This window comes from Apteryx mantelli, chromosome 16 (assembly GCF_036417845.1).
Source record: "Apteryx mantelli isolate bAptMan1 chromosome 16, bAptMan1.hap1, whole genome shotgun sequence".
Lineage (NCBI taxonomy): Eukaryota > Metazoa > Chordata > Aves > Apterygiformes > Apterygidae > Apteryx > Apteryx mantelli.
Window position 1 is genome coordinate 10,326,456 of NC_089993.1, and position 21,459 is coordinate 10,347,914.

The 21,459-nt window shown below is 35.6% G+C and overlaps 1 protein-coding gene across 1 annotated transcript in view; it reads left to right on the forward strand.

Annotated features, from left to right (window-relative positions):
• Positions 1-21,229, forward strand: part of CPPED1 (calcineurin like phosphoesterase domain containing 1) — a 56,193-nt gene extending 34,964 nt beyond the window's left edge. The window contains exon 4 of the mRNA XM_067306491.1: positions 18,629-21,229. Coding sequence (XP_067162592.1) covers positions 18,629-18,861 — 233 coding nt within the window. The 3' untranslated portion in view covers positions 18,862-21,229. The remainder of the gene's footprint in view (positions 1-18,628) is intronic.
• Positions 21,230-21,459: the final 230 nt, after the last annotated feature.

Sequence of the window (21,459 nt, forward strand, 5' to 3'; positions counted from 1 at the left end):
CAGGTATTGCTATAGGAAAAAAATAAAGAATTTATGTTTTATGTAAACAGAGAAACAGAATTCAGAATTGCCTTCGAGGTTGTTTTCTCCCACACTGAGCTGATTTTAAACCCAGAGTGTAATATACTCCAGATTTATTCAATGTTAAAAAGGGTCTTGGTCTGGTAAGATCAATCCTTTGTTTATGCATTACCAATAGGGGCCTTTTCTGGGATGAAAGGCAGATAGAACACGCTCTAAATAAGCATATTGTACCAAGTCTCTTAGCTTTGTTTGATGAAACTTGAATACCATGGAGACACATGCAGTAAGCAGCTACTCTTCCATGCTCTTCAGTTTCCTATTAATTGCTTTCATGTTTCTGGAGAGTACTAGTCCCTCAAAATTTCCTGCCATCCCTGCATCAGAGTACCATTTTTTCTGTCTCTATAAAAGAACGTGTTATTTGGATTACTGAACAATGGAAATTGCTTCTGATATTATTCCTAATTTCTCATACAATTGTTACGCCTGGCCTCATCCAAACCCAGCCTAATTTCCAAACTCTGGATCTCCTCCTGTTTCCAGTAAGTTGGGCCAAAATTCACAATTATCTGGGAGTTTTGCAGAGGACTGACATATTTGCAGATTCAAGATTTACAGGGGTTTTTTTTCCCCCCCATGAGGAGACATGCTGAGAAGACCTCATAATATCTTAATAGGAGATATAAGTGTGTCATTTTTGGACACTAAGAGGATCTTGGTTAGGAATTTTAGCTTTATTATAATAAAAGAATTTTTTTATTTAAAGAAAAACAGTAGGATTGTACATGGAAGGAAGGAACAACATTTAAAACAAAAAAAAGGAGGAAAGAGATACGAAGATAACAATTTTAAGTATGTATATGTATAAGCTAGGCGCATATGTTACTACATCTTAAATCAATGAGTCTGTACATTTTACCCATTTCCCTTGCCTCACCGTATACATTTAATCTGTGCCTGTTGTAGGGTTTGGGGTTTTTTTTATTTTAAGTGCTCAAGGCAGTGACTTCTAAGGTGGTACTCCCAAATTTTGCATAATGTTATATGATTAATAAAAATGACAAATCAAAGGAACCCATACAATACAAAACTTTTCAGAAAACAATAATCCCGCTGTGATAGTTGGTCATTTCATGTATTTTCATTTTAAGTTTGAGAAAGAAAAGCATTATCTGCTTTGACATTTTCCTTTGGAAAGATTTGCTTGACAGGTAAAGGCCCAAAATTTATCTGATTTAAAATATTGTGTTTTCATTTTTAAACTTTTCCTAAAAAAAATAAAAATATACTTACTTGTTTAGGGTCTCTTTTTTTCTTAGATTTTTGTGCTAGGATAATATCGTGGGAAATGTTTCTATGGGAAGGCCAGGCAGCTACATGCTTATGTACTGTTGGTTGAAAATACATCTCAGTAAGTAAGCTTTAATGTGGAAACCAAAGCAGTTCTGGCCCCGAGTTTTCTGTCACCCAAATGGTTTACTAATATTTGGCACCACTGAGTACTGGGGAGATAATTAATTAAGAGATCAAAGGAATTATGTAAGATGTTATCATTGTAGTTGGTAAGTGATTCTGCATTAGGCACTAACATTGTGTCCCACCGGCCAATGCTTTAGTTTATCAGAATGTATCGCATAACCTTCTGCAATCAAAGCAGAATTTGTGTAGACTGAAACTTTTATCAGTATAAAATGGTGAGTTATATTTTTCTTTTCCTGGCTAGCTTCATAAAACTGTCTTTTCTAATGGTTTATGGAGATAGTTAATTTAAAATACATTAGTATGCAATGCATTTGTTTCCGTGTTTAAACTTGATGCAGACTGGCTTTCTCAATACTTATTTTTCTTAGGGGGATTATTTCAGGTTCATTCTGCTAATGTAGATCCAGAGGCTTAGTCAAAAGACAAAACCTATAACAGGCTACTTGACTTGGCTTTAAATGATGGAGGGTGGGAAGAATGGGAAGCCAGTAATACAAGACAACTCTAATGAAATTTCCAAACTCCTTTTTGTGCCAGCATCCCATTCTTACAGTGCCGCCATTATTTCCCATTATGCCCTGCCCCCTCTTTCCCAGCCCCCCAAATTCTCCAAAAATGACATGTGTTTTTTGGTTCCTTCATGAATGTGTTAAAACATCAATCTTTTATTTATTATTTTACACAATAAGTAAATGAGTCAATAAGTAATATTCACAATCCAGTGAATCAAACATTTTGTTAATTAAATGAATACAAAGAGCAAGCAGCTCAAAACAGTGTAACAAAGAATGCTGAGAAAAATTAGCTGAATCAAAAGTTGACTCTGAGTTTCCTTAGTTACGGATGCATTCTGTTTCCATTTTTTATTCGTATGAAGAATGGTCTTTTTAAGTCCACAAAATGTTGTCAACAGATTACAAACAGGCAGTTATCATGGTAGGACAGATGCGCAGATACGCAACGACACCAGTTATTTTCTGTCTCTCTGCTTTGCCAAAGAATAATCAATTTCAGCATATCATTAGAAATGAAATTGGTTTTCCCCCACTTCAATTGATAAATTCTTGGAGGATTAAAACACAGAAAACTGGTAATGAAATCCCAATTTATTTTGCCTTTTTCTTTTTTCTTTTTTTATTTATTTATTATGACTTCCAATTTAAGATGGTTATCCCTCATTTATTCTGGAAAAAGAAAGTAAGTCTCCTTTTTAATGAATCTTCCAGGCTGGATTCTCCTTCTCCCCCTCATCAATCCTTTCTTCTTTTTACTCCCTCTCTCTCTCTCCACTTCTCCCTTTCCATTCTGGCATGATTCTGTTCTGCAGTATTTCCAACCACTCCATAGGATTGTGTAATTATGAAAAATTTCAGTTTAATGTGCATATTTTAGGGGTGGTTGTGTTTGGAAATGTTGATGCTAATAGATGGGCCTGGTATTTCTGTTGCCAATAAACCAGAATCAGACCTGAAACTATCTCAGTTTTCATGTTTGTATGTTTTCTAAAAGTGTCAAATACAGAGCCATGACTCATCTGATTACAGAGAGAAATGGCAAAGGAGGACAATATATTAATTTAGTTCCTTCTGTAAACAAAGAAATTCACATGGATTATATGTAGGAAATAATAAGATACTTAAGTACTGTGATGTTGCACAGATGCTTTAGAGTGAGGTATGTAACTTCAGCAAATTTGTTATCTATTGTAAGTTTAAATGCGTGGTTATTCTCTTACAATCTATTACATAATGTTTTTGGTTTAAGTATCCGCTCATTACAAGCAGAGATAAAAGACTAACTGTAGAGGCTACATCTGTTATGAAATATTGAATTACATTTCTCACATTAGAAGTGTCCTTAACAGTTGGGCTAATTAAAGATATAATCATGTCCTTATGATAAATATTTATAAATTGAAAATCTGGCACTTGTAAATATGTATTACTACTATGCAAAGTTAAACCATACTTGTGAGCTGTACATCTAAGAAATTTTCCTGTGATTTTTTCTTTAAATGCACTCATTATAAACAATATTGACCTTGAAAAAGTGACAGTGAAAATCAACTCAGTTCAGAACAGTTTATCATTTAAGTGAATAAATGTTTCTGAAAGCATATTTGTAAAACTTTTGAACGTTTAGCCTCAGTTTTCAAAGGTTTGCCTCCTTTACGTGCAGAAGTACAGAAAAAATCCTGTGTGCAAAAACTGAGACTAAGCTGACCTAACGTTCTCATCTGTGAGACCTGTTGCAGTCAATCGATTCTGCTCGTGAAATGCATATTCAGCTTTTAAGAATTTTATAGTGCTGATATAAATAGGTTTGCATATAGCTTTGCACAGAAAAATAAAGAATTTGGGTAGGCGGTCAAGCCAAAAACCTAATCTGCATGTCATGTTTCTTGGATAAACGTAATTAATTAATTTTTAAATTAAGCAGTCTATGTAAAAGGAGAAGTACTTTTTCCTATATATCTCATTCACGTATAATTTTCCTAGGTTATTACGATATTTTCTATGACCCCAAAAATGTGGGTAATTTTTGCTGAGCTGTAGACAATCTTGTAAAGATTTTTTGTCCTGAGAACCATCACTGACAGACTGAAATTAATAAGGATACTTAGCACTTAATATAGTAATAAGTGTTTCTTAATGACCCTAATATATAAGCAAATGTCTGAATGCATTTAAGAGCTTTGCTGAATAAAACCTAAACTAATATCTGGTTTTCCAGCAACAAAGTGAGAGATGAATTTGTTCTTCAGAATGAGATGACAAATACAGGTAGTTTATCTAGGTAAGAGGCAATTTTTCAGATGTGGCAAAAATACTTCAGTTTGTGCATACATAACAGCCTAACTTTATTAAATGTCATCATTTTTCATTGTTTGTGATTGTAGATGCTGTAACTTCTAACAACCTTTGCTCATTAAAAGGATGTGATACCTACCTACTCCTCTTAGAAATGTTACAACAGCAGAGCAGAATTAAAGAGAAAACAAACTTTCTGAACATGAACAGCTGAGATATATTTGAGTACGAAACTAAAGCAGGGAGTGCTGAAAGCTGTTATTTCTAAAATTTACCAGCCAGCATATGCTCTGTTTCATTATTTAATTTGTCGTGTAATCAAAATTGACAAGAGAGTAATATTTTCTTCTTCCTGCCTTTGAGACCCCAATTTTGGCAAAGCTCTTACACCAAGTGAGTAATCTCAGTGCTTGCTTATGTGTTGCTTTGTCAGTATTTAAGATAATATAGATTTAAATACACTGAACTTTAGATCAAAATCTTTTAACCTTGAAATTATGCATTCATGTACAAGTAGAGTGACCAAATTTAGTATTTTCTATGTAACTTTAAAGGAACAGGTTTTTTTAAGACTGTTCCCTAGGTGCGATAATATAATTTAGCATGTAGAGAGACACACACACACACACACACACACACACACACACACACACACACACACACACACACGAGTATGATTTCCTAAATTGTATCCCTTTTTTTTTTCCAGAAATTCAATAGCAAGATGGTACAAATTACATTTACTTAATATAATCTATAGTGATATTAAGTAATATTTGTTCCTAGATTAATTTCTGAAAACTGTTTTCTTCACTGCACTGTAGTTCTGGTAGATAAAAAAAATTCTTTTTGATCCTTGGAGCACATGGCAAGACAGGATTGTTTTGGTTTTGTCAGGTTTCTTAGAAAGCTTCTTTTTAAATGGAAAAGGTAACTAAGTGAAACCAGGAAATACATTTGTCTGAAAGGTCATAAGAGGCATTCACAAAGATTAACCTTAAGCACAGAGTGGCCTTCTACAGATAGCACCTCTAAAGGCTTATTTAGACCAGCAGTTTAATTAGACTATCTACATACTCTGGTGGTGCCTGTCATCTTTCCTCTGATTATATAGGAAAAACAAATGAGACTAAGCTCTTTATATATCTGCACTCAGTGTCCTCCTATTGTAAATATTTTTGACATGTAGATATATTTTGCAGACTAATAGCTTGTCTTCTACTTACTCAGGCCCACTGACTTCAGTAGTTGTATCAAATCCTCAGTTCTTTAGTTTATACAGTGAATTAAAGAGTTTTCCTTTAAGTTTGTAGAATCATGTTTACTAATAACAGTACACATGGTATTTTTTATTAACATGCTCATACTGCTATGAGCAGCAATTCTAACTATTCAAGTTTAGGTTATTCTCACAGCTCTTCTGATGAAGAAGGTAAGGCAGTATGGTATGTCTAAAGGGGTGTACAAAATAATTGTCATGTTGTCATTTAAGGTAGACTCAAGAGGTTACAAAGTCAAGGGTGTTCATTCCATTCACTTCTCAGTGAGCCTATTTCCTTCTACTGGAGTTCTGTTAATAGAAATGGATCTGGTTTTTTGGAGAACAGGGTCTGAGAACTGCCTGAGCACTGTATAGTCCTGTTAACAGTGCTGTGGCTGGTGGTTTCACATCTTTGTTTGCTGCTATAACACCTGCTTGGCAGATGGAGTGATGTGAGCACTCCTCAAATTATGATGAGATAAAAATCAATTTAATTCCACAAGAGAGGTTTTGCTTACAAAGACCACTAAATACTATCATTTGCTGTGTAGTGTTGGAATTTTGAAAAAATGATGTACACCTCTGGCCCAGGGGAAAAAAAGGTATGGCAAAGAGTGCTTATGGTTAATATGTGCTCTTGTACTGGAAGCTGCAAACATACCATTTTGTTGCACAAAACTGTTTTGAGAACAGATATTGCTGTTGAATTTTAAAAAGCTAATGTATGCTGGAAGTGAAAGGAGGAAGAAAAGCCAGGTTGTGCCTAATACTCCAGGGCAAGTGCTCAAGAACAATTTGTCACAGGCCAGCTGTGACTTAAATGGTTGTATTTGCCAGAAACATCTCCTCTTTAGATATATATTTCTGTGTGTGTGTGCGTGCACGCACAGTCTCTTACAGTAGCATCTCTCTGTGCCTGGATACTATTTTATTTTGTTGTCCTGCCTATGAAAAGGGTACCAGTGTTAACCTGCAGGTCAGTACAGTTTCTTTTCTTTACAGAACTGCTTCTCTATCTGTTTACTTTCATTTTGTCTCTACTGCTATTCTTATCTAGCTCTAGCTAGTTTGGGGGACAAAAATATATATAGCACCAGCTTTTGCTAGTATAGCCCTTTTCTTCAGTCCTTGATTGAGCAAAAGGTATGGTCAGTGAAACTAGTGATTTTAAATAAGTGTAGTTTTACATTAAGTGCAACCTAATTTTATTATTAAACATAAACAGCTAACATAAAAGCAGAGTAACTAGACCAGAATGAAGATGTCTACAGCCCATTCTACTGCTTCTATCAGCAGAACCCTAGGGAAGAGCAAAAGACGGGATAGTATGTAACGATATTTCTGCAAAATACTCTTCCAGTCCCCAACAATGTGTCTTTCAGGGACTTACTGAACTATATTAATGTTATTAATATACTACTGTTTAATAATAAATTCTTTTAGGGATTTGTCCAGTTCCTTTCTGATTTTTGAAAACTCACCTTTCACAATGGTTCATAGGAAGGAGTTTCAAGTTTCACAGTTTGTGTTATGTGAAGAAATATCTCCTTTTCTTTGCTTTGAACTTTACCTGTGGTTTGTACTGAGAGTCATAAATCTGTAAATGAAATACAGTGAACACTGGTTCACATCAATAGTTATTTTAAAAAATAGTTTATTAATCAACATTTACAGGGTGATAATCTGGATCATGTGATAAATTTCATTGCTCAGTCAGAACTCCTTTTCCCCCCAAAAATTCTCTACAGAGTTCATGGGAAGAGAAGAAGGGTCTGTACTGTACCCATTACATATTTATTATGATGTCATTCATATTCCACTAATTTAGCCTTCTTCATTCTCTTACAGTCTCATTTGCTGAGAAAAGCATTTATTTAATTGAAGGCTCAGTCTAAATAAAGCATGCTACTGATTGCCTGTGCTGATTATTCCAGGCATTCTCTTTCTAATTTGGAAAATCTGCTTGCTTTTCTGAGGTTTATTTTTATATTGGTTATTTTCTTCCTATATTTTTACACTGTCCATAGCACTGGTTTGAACAGTCCAAATTGAGGCTAGGCCAGTCACATTTTGGACACAGAAAAATCTGACCAAAAATGTTTTTTGTACATTAGGAACTAGAGTTGGAAAACAACAACTTCTGAATTAGACTTTTTTTTTGGAAGCAAGCCATGAAAGTGAGCTTAATTATAGAAATTAGAATCAGACACCCTTGGAATTTAAACTAGTTCAAGACTGAATTCTTGCCCAGTCTCATCTGTTTGTGTGAGAAAAACTGTTTTCTAAGTACATATTTTCTTAAGAAGTAACTTTTTTAATATTTCAAAATAAATGCGGATGCATTATTTTCCATACTGCTTTAACTTATTTGGAACTCTGTAATCATTGCATCTAGATTTCCTTTGAGACTGGGACTCAATATCTGTATTTCTTGAATTAACTAACTTCAATTATCAAACATCAAATAATGGTTTTAGAAATAGTAACACTTACAGGATTTTTCAAGAAGTTAGGAAAACAGATGTACTTCACAAAAATCTTACTGTCTCATTGGAGATTACCCCCCCCTTTGTTACCTAGTCTTTCATTGAGGGAGGTAGTATTTGTGATCACTCCAGATCTCACTAATATTGTCATATACAAAGTTATGCTATAATTCTTTTATTCCTGTAAGCTATTGAGCTCTGCCACGGTAAGACTTCAGACTGTCAGAAGCTAGAGACCTCGGACAGAATCCACAGTTTGGTGCAGGACATCTTGCCACTAAAAAGTGATTGTCTCCTGCCCGTTGTTACTGAAGTCCCTGCAGGCGGCCATTGGATGCTTATGACAATATTTCAATAGTGTAAGCTTTCTGAGAGTACTTCCAAAGAGCACACTTGATTTTTTTTATTTTTTAAATCAGGATCTTTGAAAAGACATGCAATCCAATGCATACTGACTGTCAGCTCTGCCAGATTCAGGCATTGTCTGATTATCCAGAACGCCCCTACACAGATATACTTCTGATTTTCTAAGAATGATTTCTCTCACAGGGAGAGCGCCATGGGCTACCTCCCGCACTCGCACAAGAAATCCTTGGTTCAAAGCATGATTGTAATGTAGTCTTGTAGCGTGCTCTCTCCTCAGTCTTGTCTTAATGGGGAAAGAGACCAACCACTGCATGCCTAATAATATCCATGGTTATGTGGTAAAGGAGAAGAACACAGAGAAAAGGAAGACAACATGAATTTTTTAAAAAATCACATTACAGTTCAATGGAATAATATTATGTAAGATATCTGTTGCCTGTATAAAGTAAAGCAAAAGGAGGGCAAGCATAGCATTTAGTTTTTAAACTAGAGATATTTTAAAATGAATAAACTATTCCTTAAACAAACAGGTTGGTCAAGAAACATTAAAAAAGAAGTGACTGTCTGTTGGTCCACATGGAAGGACATAGGCCATGGTCCCATTTCCTTCCTGCTCCAAACAGAGCTGGAGAAATGCCCAATCTTCCATGTTCTTGCATTTCTCTTACTAAGTTACAGAATATAATAGCAGTACAGTACTAAGTAAGGGAGAAGAGTCCAGGAATTATGGGAGTGCAACTGAACAATAAGGCAGGACTGGGATGTAATCGCTCTCAAAGGAATTACATGTGATGCAGCTAAATGCCTTTGTTCTCGTACAGTGCAATTATGTCAAAATCATGCTGACCCCTTTTCCCTGGTGCTGCAAAATTGTTGTTCAGAAGGGTTTCTCAGAGTGATAAGGTATAATTTGTGGAAAGAAGATGCTGCAGTTTTAAAATTCTGTAAAATAACCTTAGCTTCTCCTGCTAACAGACAAACTTGCTTCTTTTTGCTATTCAGCATGTAGTTTCTATTCAGATAATGAACCGTTTTCTCATCTGATTCTTGTCAGAAATAAAATCTTCAGCATGCTAACAACACTTGGATAGCTAAAGCTTTTTTTTTTTTTAATTTTTCAAAATTCTGGTCTTCTGACTTGTGCATTTTCTCAGAATGTAATCTGAGTTCTGTTTAAAATGCTCTTTTCATAGTATCACCTGAAAGAGATGGAGAATATTTCATATAGGACACAGTTTATTTTAGTACATAATTCTGCTTTGGATTGTTTTGAGATTCAGAAGTACTAGAAGGTATTCATCACTACAATGGATAATCTCTTCCAAAGCAGAACTACTGCAGAGTATTTGGACATGACAGTAGTATACATACATTTGTTCCTGAGCCTGGTAGTCATAGCCTTCCTTTTCTGTACCAAACTTTTGCGTGAAGCATCTAAAGCAAATTTCAGTTATTCATTCATATCTCCTTTCCCAGTAGGTCAGTCAGATAGTTTAACAGTATCCATTATACCATCTCTGTAAGAAAAGCCCTTGTTAATACACTCTGCTGTTTTGGGTTACAAAATTAAAGAGAGTACCAGGAGAAAAAGAGAAAATGGGAAATGCTGATAAAAATTGTCCATCTTACCAAAGCTGTTAAACTCTGAGAGATAAAACTCAATGAGAGCTTGTTTAAGTTCCTGTAATGACTACTTATTTGGCATGTTGACTTTAGAAAGTAGACACTGGAAATAGTGGAGGAAAAAAAAACTCAGTATTTTTTAATTTGCTGTTGAGATATCTGCTCAAGAGAAACGACAAAGTATTTTTACCATGTTTTTTACTTGGAAAGAGTGTCCGAATTAAGATATGAATTTTGTTTGAAATTTGAGGAAAAAAGGTGACTTCTGCTTTAAAGGTACTGTTTATGAATGAACAGACAGATAGCATCAAAGGTAGCAAACTGAATTACATAAGCTATTAATTACTTTCCTCAGCACCTACCTGTTGCATTATCTAAGCCACTGTGTAACCTTACAATCTAAAAGGATGCCTGAAGGGACATCTTAACATGAGGAAAAACTTTTTCACTGTGAGGGTGACAGAGCACTGGAACAGGTTGCCCCGAGAGGTGGTGGAGTCTCCTTCTCTGGAGATATTCAAAATGCGCCTGGATGCAATCCTGTGCAATGTGCTCTAGGTGACCCTGCTTGAGCAGGGGGGTTGGACTAGATGATCTCCAGAGGTCCCTTCCAACCTCAGTGATTCTGTGATTCTGTAATATGCTGTTGCTTGTCATGTAGTAAACAATTGTCATGACTCAAACACACCGAGCCTGTGTCACGCGACTCTCCCATCTCAGTGTATCCGACATTTGAACCACAAAAAATGGTTTGTGCAAAAATGAATACAAAATGTTTCAAATGGTTGAGATTTCTGGAAAAAAAAAAATGCAATGCATACATTAGATTAGCATAAAAACAAGCTATTTATTAACTTGCTTCATGGTCAAGCTAATAAAGAGTCTAAGATTTATCAACATTTGTAAGTATTACATCTCTTCAGATGACATTTATTTACACATAGGTTTTGAGTATTTATTTCATATATCTCTTGTATCAAAGATTTTCCCAACTGCTATTTCAGAAATCAAGAATTAAAAACAAATCACTGCTGTAGCTACTTTTTATGAGTAGGGACTGTACCTTTTTGTGTATAGCTGACTCTACTGAATTGCATTTAACTGACCCAAGCATACCTTAAAGCAGCCTGTTAAAATAATGCCTGCAAGGACAAACACTGTTTGTTTCTCCCAGGGTTTAGAAAAACGGGGTTGGGAGGGGTACTAATAATTTGACAGTATTACTTCAGAAAAATGTTTGAAATGAATAAATTAAGTTTGAGTTCACACATCTTAAGATTCTTTTTATGTTTAAGATCAAAAGCAAGAGCAAAGTAAATTGCCTGCTTGTCATCTTAGTATTATTGCATTGACTGGTTCAGATTTCCTTCTTCTGCTAACTTACAAAAGTAAGTGGAATGCAGTTGAGTGAATAAAAAAGTATTACTGAAGAAAAAACAACATCAGTTAGACTTATATTAATACACAGCAATGACCTGTTTCTTTGTTCAAGATGTAATATACTGTAGCAAAAAACAAAGAACAGTAACAGGAATTAACACTAGCACTGGAAATAAAGAGTACCTGAAAGCTGAAGTCTGGGCAAAATTTTCGCTAGGAGGTATCTAAAGTAGATAGTAAATTCTAGCAGAGGCTGATCTTGAGAGGCTAGATCCAAAATGGCATTCCTGCACTGAGCACCTGTCTAGTGGAATTAGTAGCTAAATGACATATACTACAAGGGGGAATTTAGATGAACAGCATCCATAACCACTAGCTAGTTTAGAACGAATCTGCCTCACATAGCCAACGGGATATAAAAGAGGGTTTAAATCGCATCCTCTCTGGTCTGAGGTATCATATTTTGGGCTGCTTAGACATAACTCTTATTTTAGTTATGTACTGAAATAACTTCTTGCGTGTAGGCAGTTAGCAGATGTTAAACATAATTATGGTAAAGTTGCAGTATTTGCCCATGAAGGAAAAAGCTGCATGATTCATGGGCCTTAACTTAACTTTCTACCTGTGTCTGCTGGTTTTAGGCTGAAAGGTTACTAAGTCTAAGATTGGTTCCTCAAAAATCTTCTTATGAATCCTCAAAAATGGGGAGATACTTGTTTTTCTTCTAGCATAACTAAAGTTGCTGTATTACTTTTGTATCCTCTATTGCTTTCTTTCCAGTTACACTGAAATTCTATTCTGGGGTTTGGTTTACATATGTGGTGACACAAAGTCTTGACTTTTGTTCCTCTTTTTAATTCCAAAGATTAAATTCTCTGGATGATGGGAAGCTGTTACTTTAGGAATGCTGATGCTTCTGGTAAAAAGAAATAGCTTATTATTTCCCTTACTAAAGGAGAGTGTTACATGGGTTTTCAGCTCACTATAGTTTTATGGTTGTTACTTTTTTATAAGATTTTTTCACATACTAGAATAGCTTTGCTTATCTGCAGAAAAAGTGGAAATTATTGAAAAGAACTTACATTATTATAGTAGCACTGTCACTTATTGGAAGGTAGTATGCATATTTAGACATCCAGTTGTTGTAGTAATCAAGCAGGCCAAACAGTATGTGTCTAAATGTTGGATCCCTGGCATCTTCATTTAGCTGCGACTTAATTCTGCAGGTAAAGAACAAGACACAATAAGGTCTGTGCTGGGTGTTTGCCTGAGAGTGGAATCTAGAACATTGCTGGAGATCATAGGTTACCTGTCAAGTGCTTGAAGGAGGCAAAGTGCTCCCTCCATAGGCACATCAGAGACAGCTCTAAGCTGAGAGCAAACTGGTAACATTATGCACAGGGTGTCATATGCCCTCCCCACACGCACCTTATTCTGAGGCTGCAGTAAGCAGCTCCATCTACTCAGCATCCTCTCCTACCTGATCAAGACTTGTTTATTTAAGTACATTGCCACAGAGGAAGATACGTCCCACTTCAACAACTGGGACTGTCATACATAAAGCTCCCCCTAAGTTCAGTTTTGTGCTCTGTTTTGGGAAGTAAGAGCAAGGAATGTCCAACTAGCACCCTGTAAGCAGTTCTCGATGGGCACTTATCTGCCACTGTGCAGAAAGGAATGTAAGATTCACTGGGGGCAAATGCAGCCTAGTGATTTGGGTATGTGTGTTATAATGAGAAAGAAAGAAATGCTGAGTTCTGCTGCCAGAATTGCTTAAGTATATTACATTAAGCAGTCACTGCAATAGCCTGCAAGATGGTAGGGAGTTGAGAACTGACTCTGCATTCTCAAATTTCCTGTAGTATCAATTGTAAAACAAACATCCTTATATTATGATTCTAAGGATCCAAATAGTATCTAGAAAGCATAAGATCTTTCTGAAGAGTCCATTATGTCATGGGACTTTTGTATTCTACCTTTCTTTTAAAGAAGTACTCTGGTTTTCTCCAAGAGAGGAGGAGGAAAAAAAAAAAAAAAACCTGTTTTGCTAGGCTCCTGGGGCTGAGTCAAAGCAATCTCTTGAAGTTTATTATGCTGAATTACAAATGTAACTTTTGCTCCAGTTAGGTGAGTTTGTTGCACCGAGCAAAGAGAAGTAGTACTGATAAACTAAATAGGATGACTTTCATAAGTACAGACAAGTTCCACCTGATAATAACCTTCATGTGCCACTAACGTTATTTCATTCTGTTTTCTACTTTTAGTCATTTGCTATTTACATAAGGTTGGGACTGTGACATATCAGTGCCTGTGTAGATTTTACCAAGCACACAACATAGTATTTTATATTTTGCTTTCCCAAGCAGCTTAACTTTTAACTACAGGTTGAGCCTATAGTTGAGCCTAGGTTGAACCTAGACTGGTATTTTACAGCAGTCTTCAAATCAGTATCTCCCATGAAAGCAAAGGAAAACAATGATGTAGCTGACTGTCTTAAGACAGCTTCACCTGCTTTCCTCTTCATTTAATCACTGTGAAAGAGGTCTAAATCCACTGTAGGAGAATAGGTGATAGGTTTTCTGGCTAGGGAAATAAGGATTTCCTTGTAAAGTTACAGGTATGTTCCTAATAACAGCTCTTTGCCTTTAAATTGTCTCTGCTATTATCCAGAGTTTCTGCTGTCTGAAGGTAAAAAATCAATTGTTGTTAGAATTTTTTATGTCTTTTAAGCCTATAGCATCTCACAAACTAACCCTTCTCAGGCCTATCATCAGTTGAACAGGATTGAGCATGGGTTACTTTTTGTATTAAGTATGGAATGGCAGGTTACTGGAATATATGAAAGATAACAAATGAAGCTCATCCTTAGAGGCTCTGCTCAGTGTTTTGTAACAAAAAACACAATGGCAGAGCACAAACTTAAATAATTCATTTCTCTGAGTATGCTTCAGTGATTTGTAGTTTTCTCCTAATTTCTTTGAGCAACCTTCAGTTTTTTTGTACAGTGAAAGCTTTCCCATTTTGACTTTTTTAAACAGAAAGATGTCTTGCTACTTATCTCCAGATTATATTTTCTTTTTTGGACACAGGCATCTGTGGCTTTCATACGCCAGTACTAGGGAATTTGATTACATCTTTAAAACTCAGGGACTCTTTTTAAGACACATACCCTTCTATCTGGCTTTACAATGCAAAGCTAGCAGGTGGAGCAGTACTAGCGGCCATCTAGGCAGCTCGCTACCCAAACTGCAAATCTCTCAGTAAACATGACTAAAGATTAATCCAATCTACAAAATGCAAGCAATGCATATCCAGATTTAAAGGAAAGTCCCAGGGACTGTTTAATGCATCTTACAGAAACCACCATGGAACAAGTGATGGAACCAATACTTGGAGAGGGACTCAGGCAACAACAACAGGGACTTACTGTAGGAAATAACTAGATTAATCATCCTATTACTGTGGCTCTCTGAAGTGGCAGAAATTCCTGTGTCATGCAGAGGAATTAGGGGAGGTAGTGCAACACAGCCAATGACAAGGTCCTCTGTAGCAAGACCAGATACACTGCCATTTTTCCTTCAAAGAATGGGTTACTTTACATAGTCTTTTATACTCTTCTTTAGGGCAAGCTTTCAAAAACAAAAATGTGTGTAATGATGTGGGGGGATCCTTCTTTCAGAGGGGTGAGAAGAATTAGAGGCTTTAAGGAAAACAGAATTTCCCAGTCTTCCTGTATGCAAATATTACATAGCAAAAATCTTGCATGGCTGGACACTGTAATACATACAACACGTCTCAGAGCCAGGGTAGTGGGCGTCTTCCAGACAGTCAGGAGCAGGAGATGACAGTGGCTCCTCAGCATGCCGGTTATTTCACCAGTACCAGCAGTCCTCAAAGCTCCATCGGCTGTGAATACACTGTAAAAAATAAAGTGAGAGCCTGTGGGTTTGAAAGGCCAAAGAACTGGAAATCATTTTTATTGCATCAGGTTAACGCAGGCTGCTTTCTACTGTGCTGTTAGACTCTCTGTATTAGATGTGGGAACTGGAAAGGTAATTTAGTTACAAGTGCCTGCATATTTAAGACTAGCTTTTAGCCTAGTGTGGTGAGCAAGCCCCTCACTGTGTGCTGAAGAAAGCAAGCCATCAGGGAACACCTCGCACTGCCCTGCAATAGCTAGCAATTGTCCACGTGTACCCTGAGTGGGACTGAACCTTCACTCTTCCATGCTGCCCTGCTCAGGAACAGCCACATGTTTAGAGTTTTGTTTTGTTAGTTTATTTTTCAATATAACTGTTTTAGCAAGGTTCAGCATTTATAGATTACTACCAGCAAAATATTTCTCTATTATAACACAGCAGTTTTTCAGCCAACATAGCAAACTGTATGGGCCCACTTCCGCTTCTAATAAGAAAGATTCAGTTTCATAAAATAGTCATAAAATAGATACCCTGCTGGCCATCTAGTCATATTTGTCATAGGATACTTGGTGCGTTTTTTGAGTAACTCAGTATTAACCTAATACATTTCTAGATGCTTATGCAGAACCATCAAAGTGCCTACATGACTAGGGAGCACATAACCTATTGAATTTAAATAGAAAAAATACTAAATTATGTAGGTACTTTTGAAAATGCCACTTTCCTTTATTTTGTCATTAATAGTATCCTAAATCAACTGCAGACTGAAACTTTTTCTGTAGCAATTTAACATATAAAATTCATTTACATGTTTTGTATTTGATAATAAGTAACACAATTTCCAGTATTTTCAGCCATCTGGTCCAGTAGCTTTTCTATCTCAGAACAGTACAGAATAGGAGTACATGCGGCCTCAGGAAGCTGTGACAGTCTGATATACAAGGATCTTAGACTGAGCATACCAAAAAAAATTAAAAAGACCCCCCCCCAAAAAAACCTCTTTGTAAAATTTGCTATTTATGCTTACTTCACATTTTTCATTTCCCATTTACACGAAGTGATTTGCACTGTATTTGAAAGCAATACACATTACCAATAATAAGCTGTAGAACTGCCTTCCTGTTTAATATATTATAACATGCATTGGGCTTTTGTAAAGAATAAAAAATTAGATCTTGCCCAAATAGATTACCACAAATAGCTATATTAGGATTTTCAGATTTCCTATCTAAGTTACCATTCAACTTACCTCCCCTTTGGCTAGTCCTAGCAAACAGAATAATATGAACATTCTTAAAAGAATTTTAGAAACCTTTCCAGAAGCATGGTAAGAACTCTCGCTTACAGATATGTGTTCCTATCAAAATAAATGTGCACCTTCTTAAATTAGCAGGAAAGGTGGACAATAACTTTTTGTTCTACTGTGAATGCTATTGACTAAGCTGTGTAGTTATGTCTGCCCAGCAGTGCATAGAATGGCTAAATGGTGAAGGATGCTGGCATCATCTGGAAATGATATGCTTGTCTATTATTGCAAGTTCTATTCTCAACTCTGTTATTAATAGTTTTACAAATTCTGACATGCAAGGTAAGTACTTAGCATTAGAATCATATATATGAACTTTATTACCTTTATAATTCATAAGACTAATCAACACTTAATTGTTTTGTAGTAATAAAACCATTTGATTAAGTTTTATAAAACATCAAATAAGGAGGGGAGAATAATCTGTTTGGTAATGTGAATTTAATCTGTAAATGCAATCAGAAGGGCCATTCAGAGCAGTGAGTATAGCTTCTAGCAATTTATAGGTTTATTTTTGCAAGACAAAATGTAGAAATTAGTAGAAAAAATGTAGAAATTTGTAGAAAAAAACAAATGTAGAAATTATTGGTTTGGAAGTAAAGATGACACGATTTCATTTAATTTAAAACTAAGTGTTTCAAAATTTCTGAAAAAATCCCTACTGAGAAAGCATGGCAGAAAAGCAGACTTGGCATAGGGGTCTCCTTAAGAAGTTGGTCAAAATCAGGTAGCATTTGCAAGGCTAATTAATTTTTTGTTAAATTATTATATTCTGAGGGAAGAGAAAGGATGATTGGACTTCTGTAAACATTAATTTTGCTAATCTATTAGAGAATAATTCAGTCAAGGATTTCAAAGTACTTTGTAAAGCCTTACATATAAAGTGTGCTTGTTTTCCTTACCTGCTGCGGGTTGTTATTTAGCTTTTCTCCTACTCCTAACCAATCTTGGATGATACCTGCATGCTACCTACCCAGAATTTTTTGATGCAACATATTGCTGTCTCCCGCAACAGACCAAAGTATTTCTTTCAAGTTCATAGAGTAATTTTCCCTCAATACAGTTCAAGATACAAATGAGCTATCAAAAAAAACAAACCAACCTTAGGTCATTAAGAATACCAAGGAAATCAGAACAGAACAGCCTTGTTGGTATGCCATACTAGGTAAATGTTAATTCATGTGATTACTGTGCTTAGCTCTTCTTGCAGCTTGTCAACCTTTCCCTTCTTGGTTGTTCTCATCTTTCTTCCCCTTCCCACATTAATGTGCAGCCTCTTATGCTTATAAGATTTCTTTGATGTGCCTGGCTTATTTTCTTATTCCAGGTATCATCTGTGATATACCTCCAGTATCTCTGCAGAACAGATTACAAATTATCTTCTCAAATATGTTTGTTTGTTTGGGCTTTTTTTAAGGTCACCAGCCTTGGGTAAACAGGTTTAAGCTCTCCTCAGTGAATTTTCTCCACGTTAATTGACAAATACAGCTATATGACGCTTGTCTTTAAACTCACCTTTCAGAATCACCATTCTTTAGCCAGTTGTTTATTACTGTTTGGGGAGGTTTTTTTGGTAATTATAAGCAACATCCTCTAAAGTGTTCATCCTTTCTGGCAAAAGGAGTAGCAAGATGACAAATACACCTTGCAGCAAACAAAGCAGTAGGACTCCAATAACCCTAAAAGGAGCTAATGGAGCAGAATGTTATTCTTTTACTAATAATTATTTAGGATGCAAGTTCAGATAATCAGTTTCCTTTTGATTTCATACTTAATGAATCATTAAGAAAATGAAGGTAAACATGACACCTATAGCTGTACTTGCTAGAGAATTTTCTCTACAATCCTCAGTAGCTGTGTAAGCCTTAGCATATATTATCTCAACAGTCTCTTTTACTACAAATACATTTTATACATAACCTGCAACTGCCAACTAAATACATACTCTTTTTTCTTTTATTTTTTAACAGGCGTTAAAGCTGTATTTTCTGGACATTACCACAGGAATGCTGGAGGATCCTACAGAGGACTGGAAATGGTGGTTTCATCAGCAATAGGATGTCAGCTGGGAGAAGATCAACACGGGCTTCGAGTGGTTGCTGTCACAGCTGAAAAGATTGTTCATAGATATTACAGTTTAAATGAACTGAGCAGCCAAGGAATAGATAAAGATCTCGTGGATATGCTTGCTAAGCAAAATTAGGCTATATCAAATCCCTTTTAATCCAAGTGGTTGATGTGTGTTTTTCTACATTAAATGAATAGAAAGTTTCAGAAGTTTCCACAAACTGAAGATAGAGATTTCTGATTGTGCACCATGTCCCAACACAACTCTCTATTTGTTTAAATCCTAAATAACAAAACAAAAAAGTTGTTGAGGTGTCTCCCCTTTAGAAAATGAGACCTCTGAGTAAATGGAAAAATAACAGAACGAATATGGTAATGTATCTTTGAAAAGGACTGTCCTAAGATTTTTTACTCTGTTCCTGGGCTTTCTTATTACAGAGGAAGTGTATCCAAGAATAAGAGTAGTTGCTTCTAGATAACCCTGAAATTCAAGTCTATTTTAATTTGATATTTAAGACATTTTAAAATCAGTAAATTTAATCATTTCTATTACACTCCAAACAATAAAAATGTGCCATGTTTTTACTCCAGAGGGACAAATCTAAAACTCAGTGAAATCAGACAGACTCCCACTGACTTTTAACAACCTTTGGATCAGACCTTGTTGCCTATAGAGGTCATATTTTCTCCCATTTTCCATACTCTCATTTTCCTAGTTCTTCAGAGCCAGCAACAGTAAGAGAACAAACATTCCATTTTGCAAAGTCACAGCCTGGGTTTTCATTATATCCTGAAACATCTATAAATGTCACTAATACAGATGCCACTAAGAGAAATTAAACATGGAATAATTATTTTCCTTTTGAAATTTAACCACCACTCAATTAGCATATCTTATTGCTCTGTTTTCAAAAGTTGGAATACCTGTTCCGAGAAAATATTCTCTACAGAAAACTATCATCAATAGTCCCTGTTGATTCCTAGACAAGGGGAAAGCTTTGGTTTTTAAATGCAATTTAAGAGTGCCTTGTGGTAATATTATAGCCAATGAATGTTAAAACCCGTAAAAGGTGCATTTTCTTCACTGGAATAAGTCTAAAAAAACAAATGATATAACAAAATTAAGAGAAAAATTACATTCTAAGTTCATGTGCTGCAAACTGCCTAATTTTGTAGCAAATATGTCTGATTTGTTTACTATTAAATACAAAAAAAAAATGCCTTCATGTAACTAACACATACCTCTTTTTTACATTCAAGTATTTAGTTGAACATATTATAATACCTGTGACAGGTGAGCCACCAACAGAGCTAGCACAGCTTTACAACCTGAAGATGGAAGAACACAAATGAGACTGGGCAAAAAAGTAATGACTCGCACATACCCCCATACACACACACGCATGCCCCCCCCCCCCCACACACACACACACAGAGTCCCTAGAGGATACTACACATGTTTAAGTATGGTGAAAGAGGTGATACACTATGCCAAAGCATTTAGTCACAACAGTTTAGCTAACAGGACACTTCAATCTTTATCTGTGGGGTTGGTGAGATTCTAAAATTAATTCTGTAAAATTTTGGACAGTTGTTTTCTTGAAACAGTGAAACAGTTGTACCTATAGATGGACAGGACCAAATGGGGGCTACCTTCCCATGCTAACTGCCTAAGCATAGGTCATGTTTGATTGATTCAAAGGAAAGAAAAGGATTCGGCTTTTATTCTCCAGCTGGTTTTGCTTAGCTGAATGTTTTCAGTCTCACTTTCAAGGAAACATCTGGGAACTGAGAACTAGATTACTCTGAAATGGACAGGTACCTAAGTACCCAAATGGTAAGTTCAGCAGAACTTAAGCACCCATTATTTCTAATACTTTTTAAAAAAATCTGACTGTGTGCACAGATGTCTCTTAAGTCACAAAGTATTTTTAAAATTTGGTCTTAGGTAACCTGGAGCTTTAGTAATCACAGCTAATTAACAGTTTGTTGAAGGACCTGATGCTACTGTATGTTTTGCGGAGGGAAGAATAGTCTCTCTATGACTTAAATCTTTTAACTCTGTCAGTTTAAATCTTAAGGCTGAAGTAGTACCTGAGGGAGCTGAGCTAATTAAGCATGCCATGTTCTCTTTGCTCTGGCACAGTATTGTAAAGCAGAATGTAGGAAGTGTTTAAACTGCTTTTTAATATGCCTGTTTATTAAAGGATAAAATTTTAAGTTTGGCTTGGGAGAGCCAAATTTAACTTCAGGAGAAAGTCTTTCCACAAATATGAAGATTTTAATAGTACTTGCATATAGTGTTCTACAAAATATTTCAGAGGTATGATGTACTAATATAAAAAAGAAATGTTTTATAAACAATTTTTCCTGTTTTAGAAATAATTCTTTTTTTGTAAATGGCATTTTATCATTAGAAATTCTGTGATGTTTTGTCATGAAACTATCACTTAAGTACAAATCTGGAGTTCAATTAAAAAAAAAAAGTTGCTTTATATCCCAAATATTTCTTTTATTTAGTGATTTCTAAGAATACTTTGTTCATGTTCATTTGTAAAAATAGTACCAGATTTGTCTTTAGTTTGTAGCAAACAAAATAAGCATTTGTCTTTAGACTGTAGCTAGCTTTAAGATAGCAAAGTTGGGGGTTGTCATGCATTCTCTTCCTGTATAGGACTTTAGGCGCTAACTACAGTGTCGTGTAGTTACACATTACACTGCATTCAACAACTAG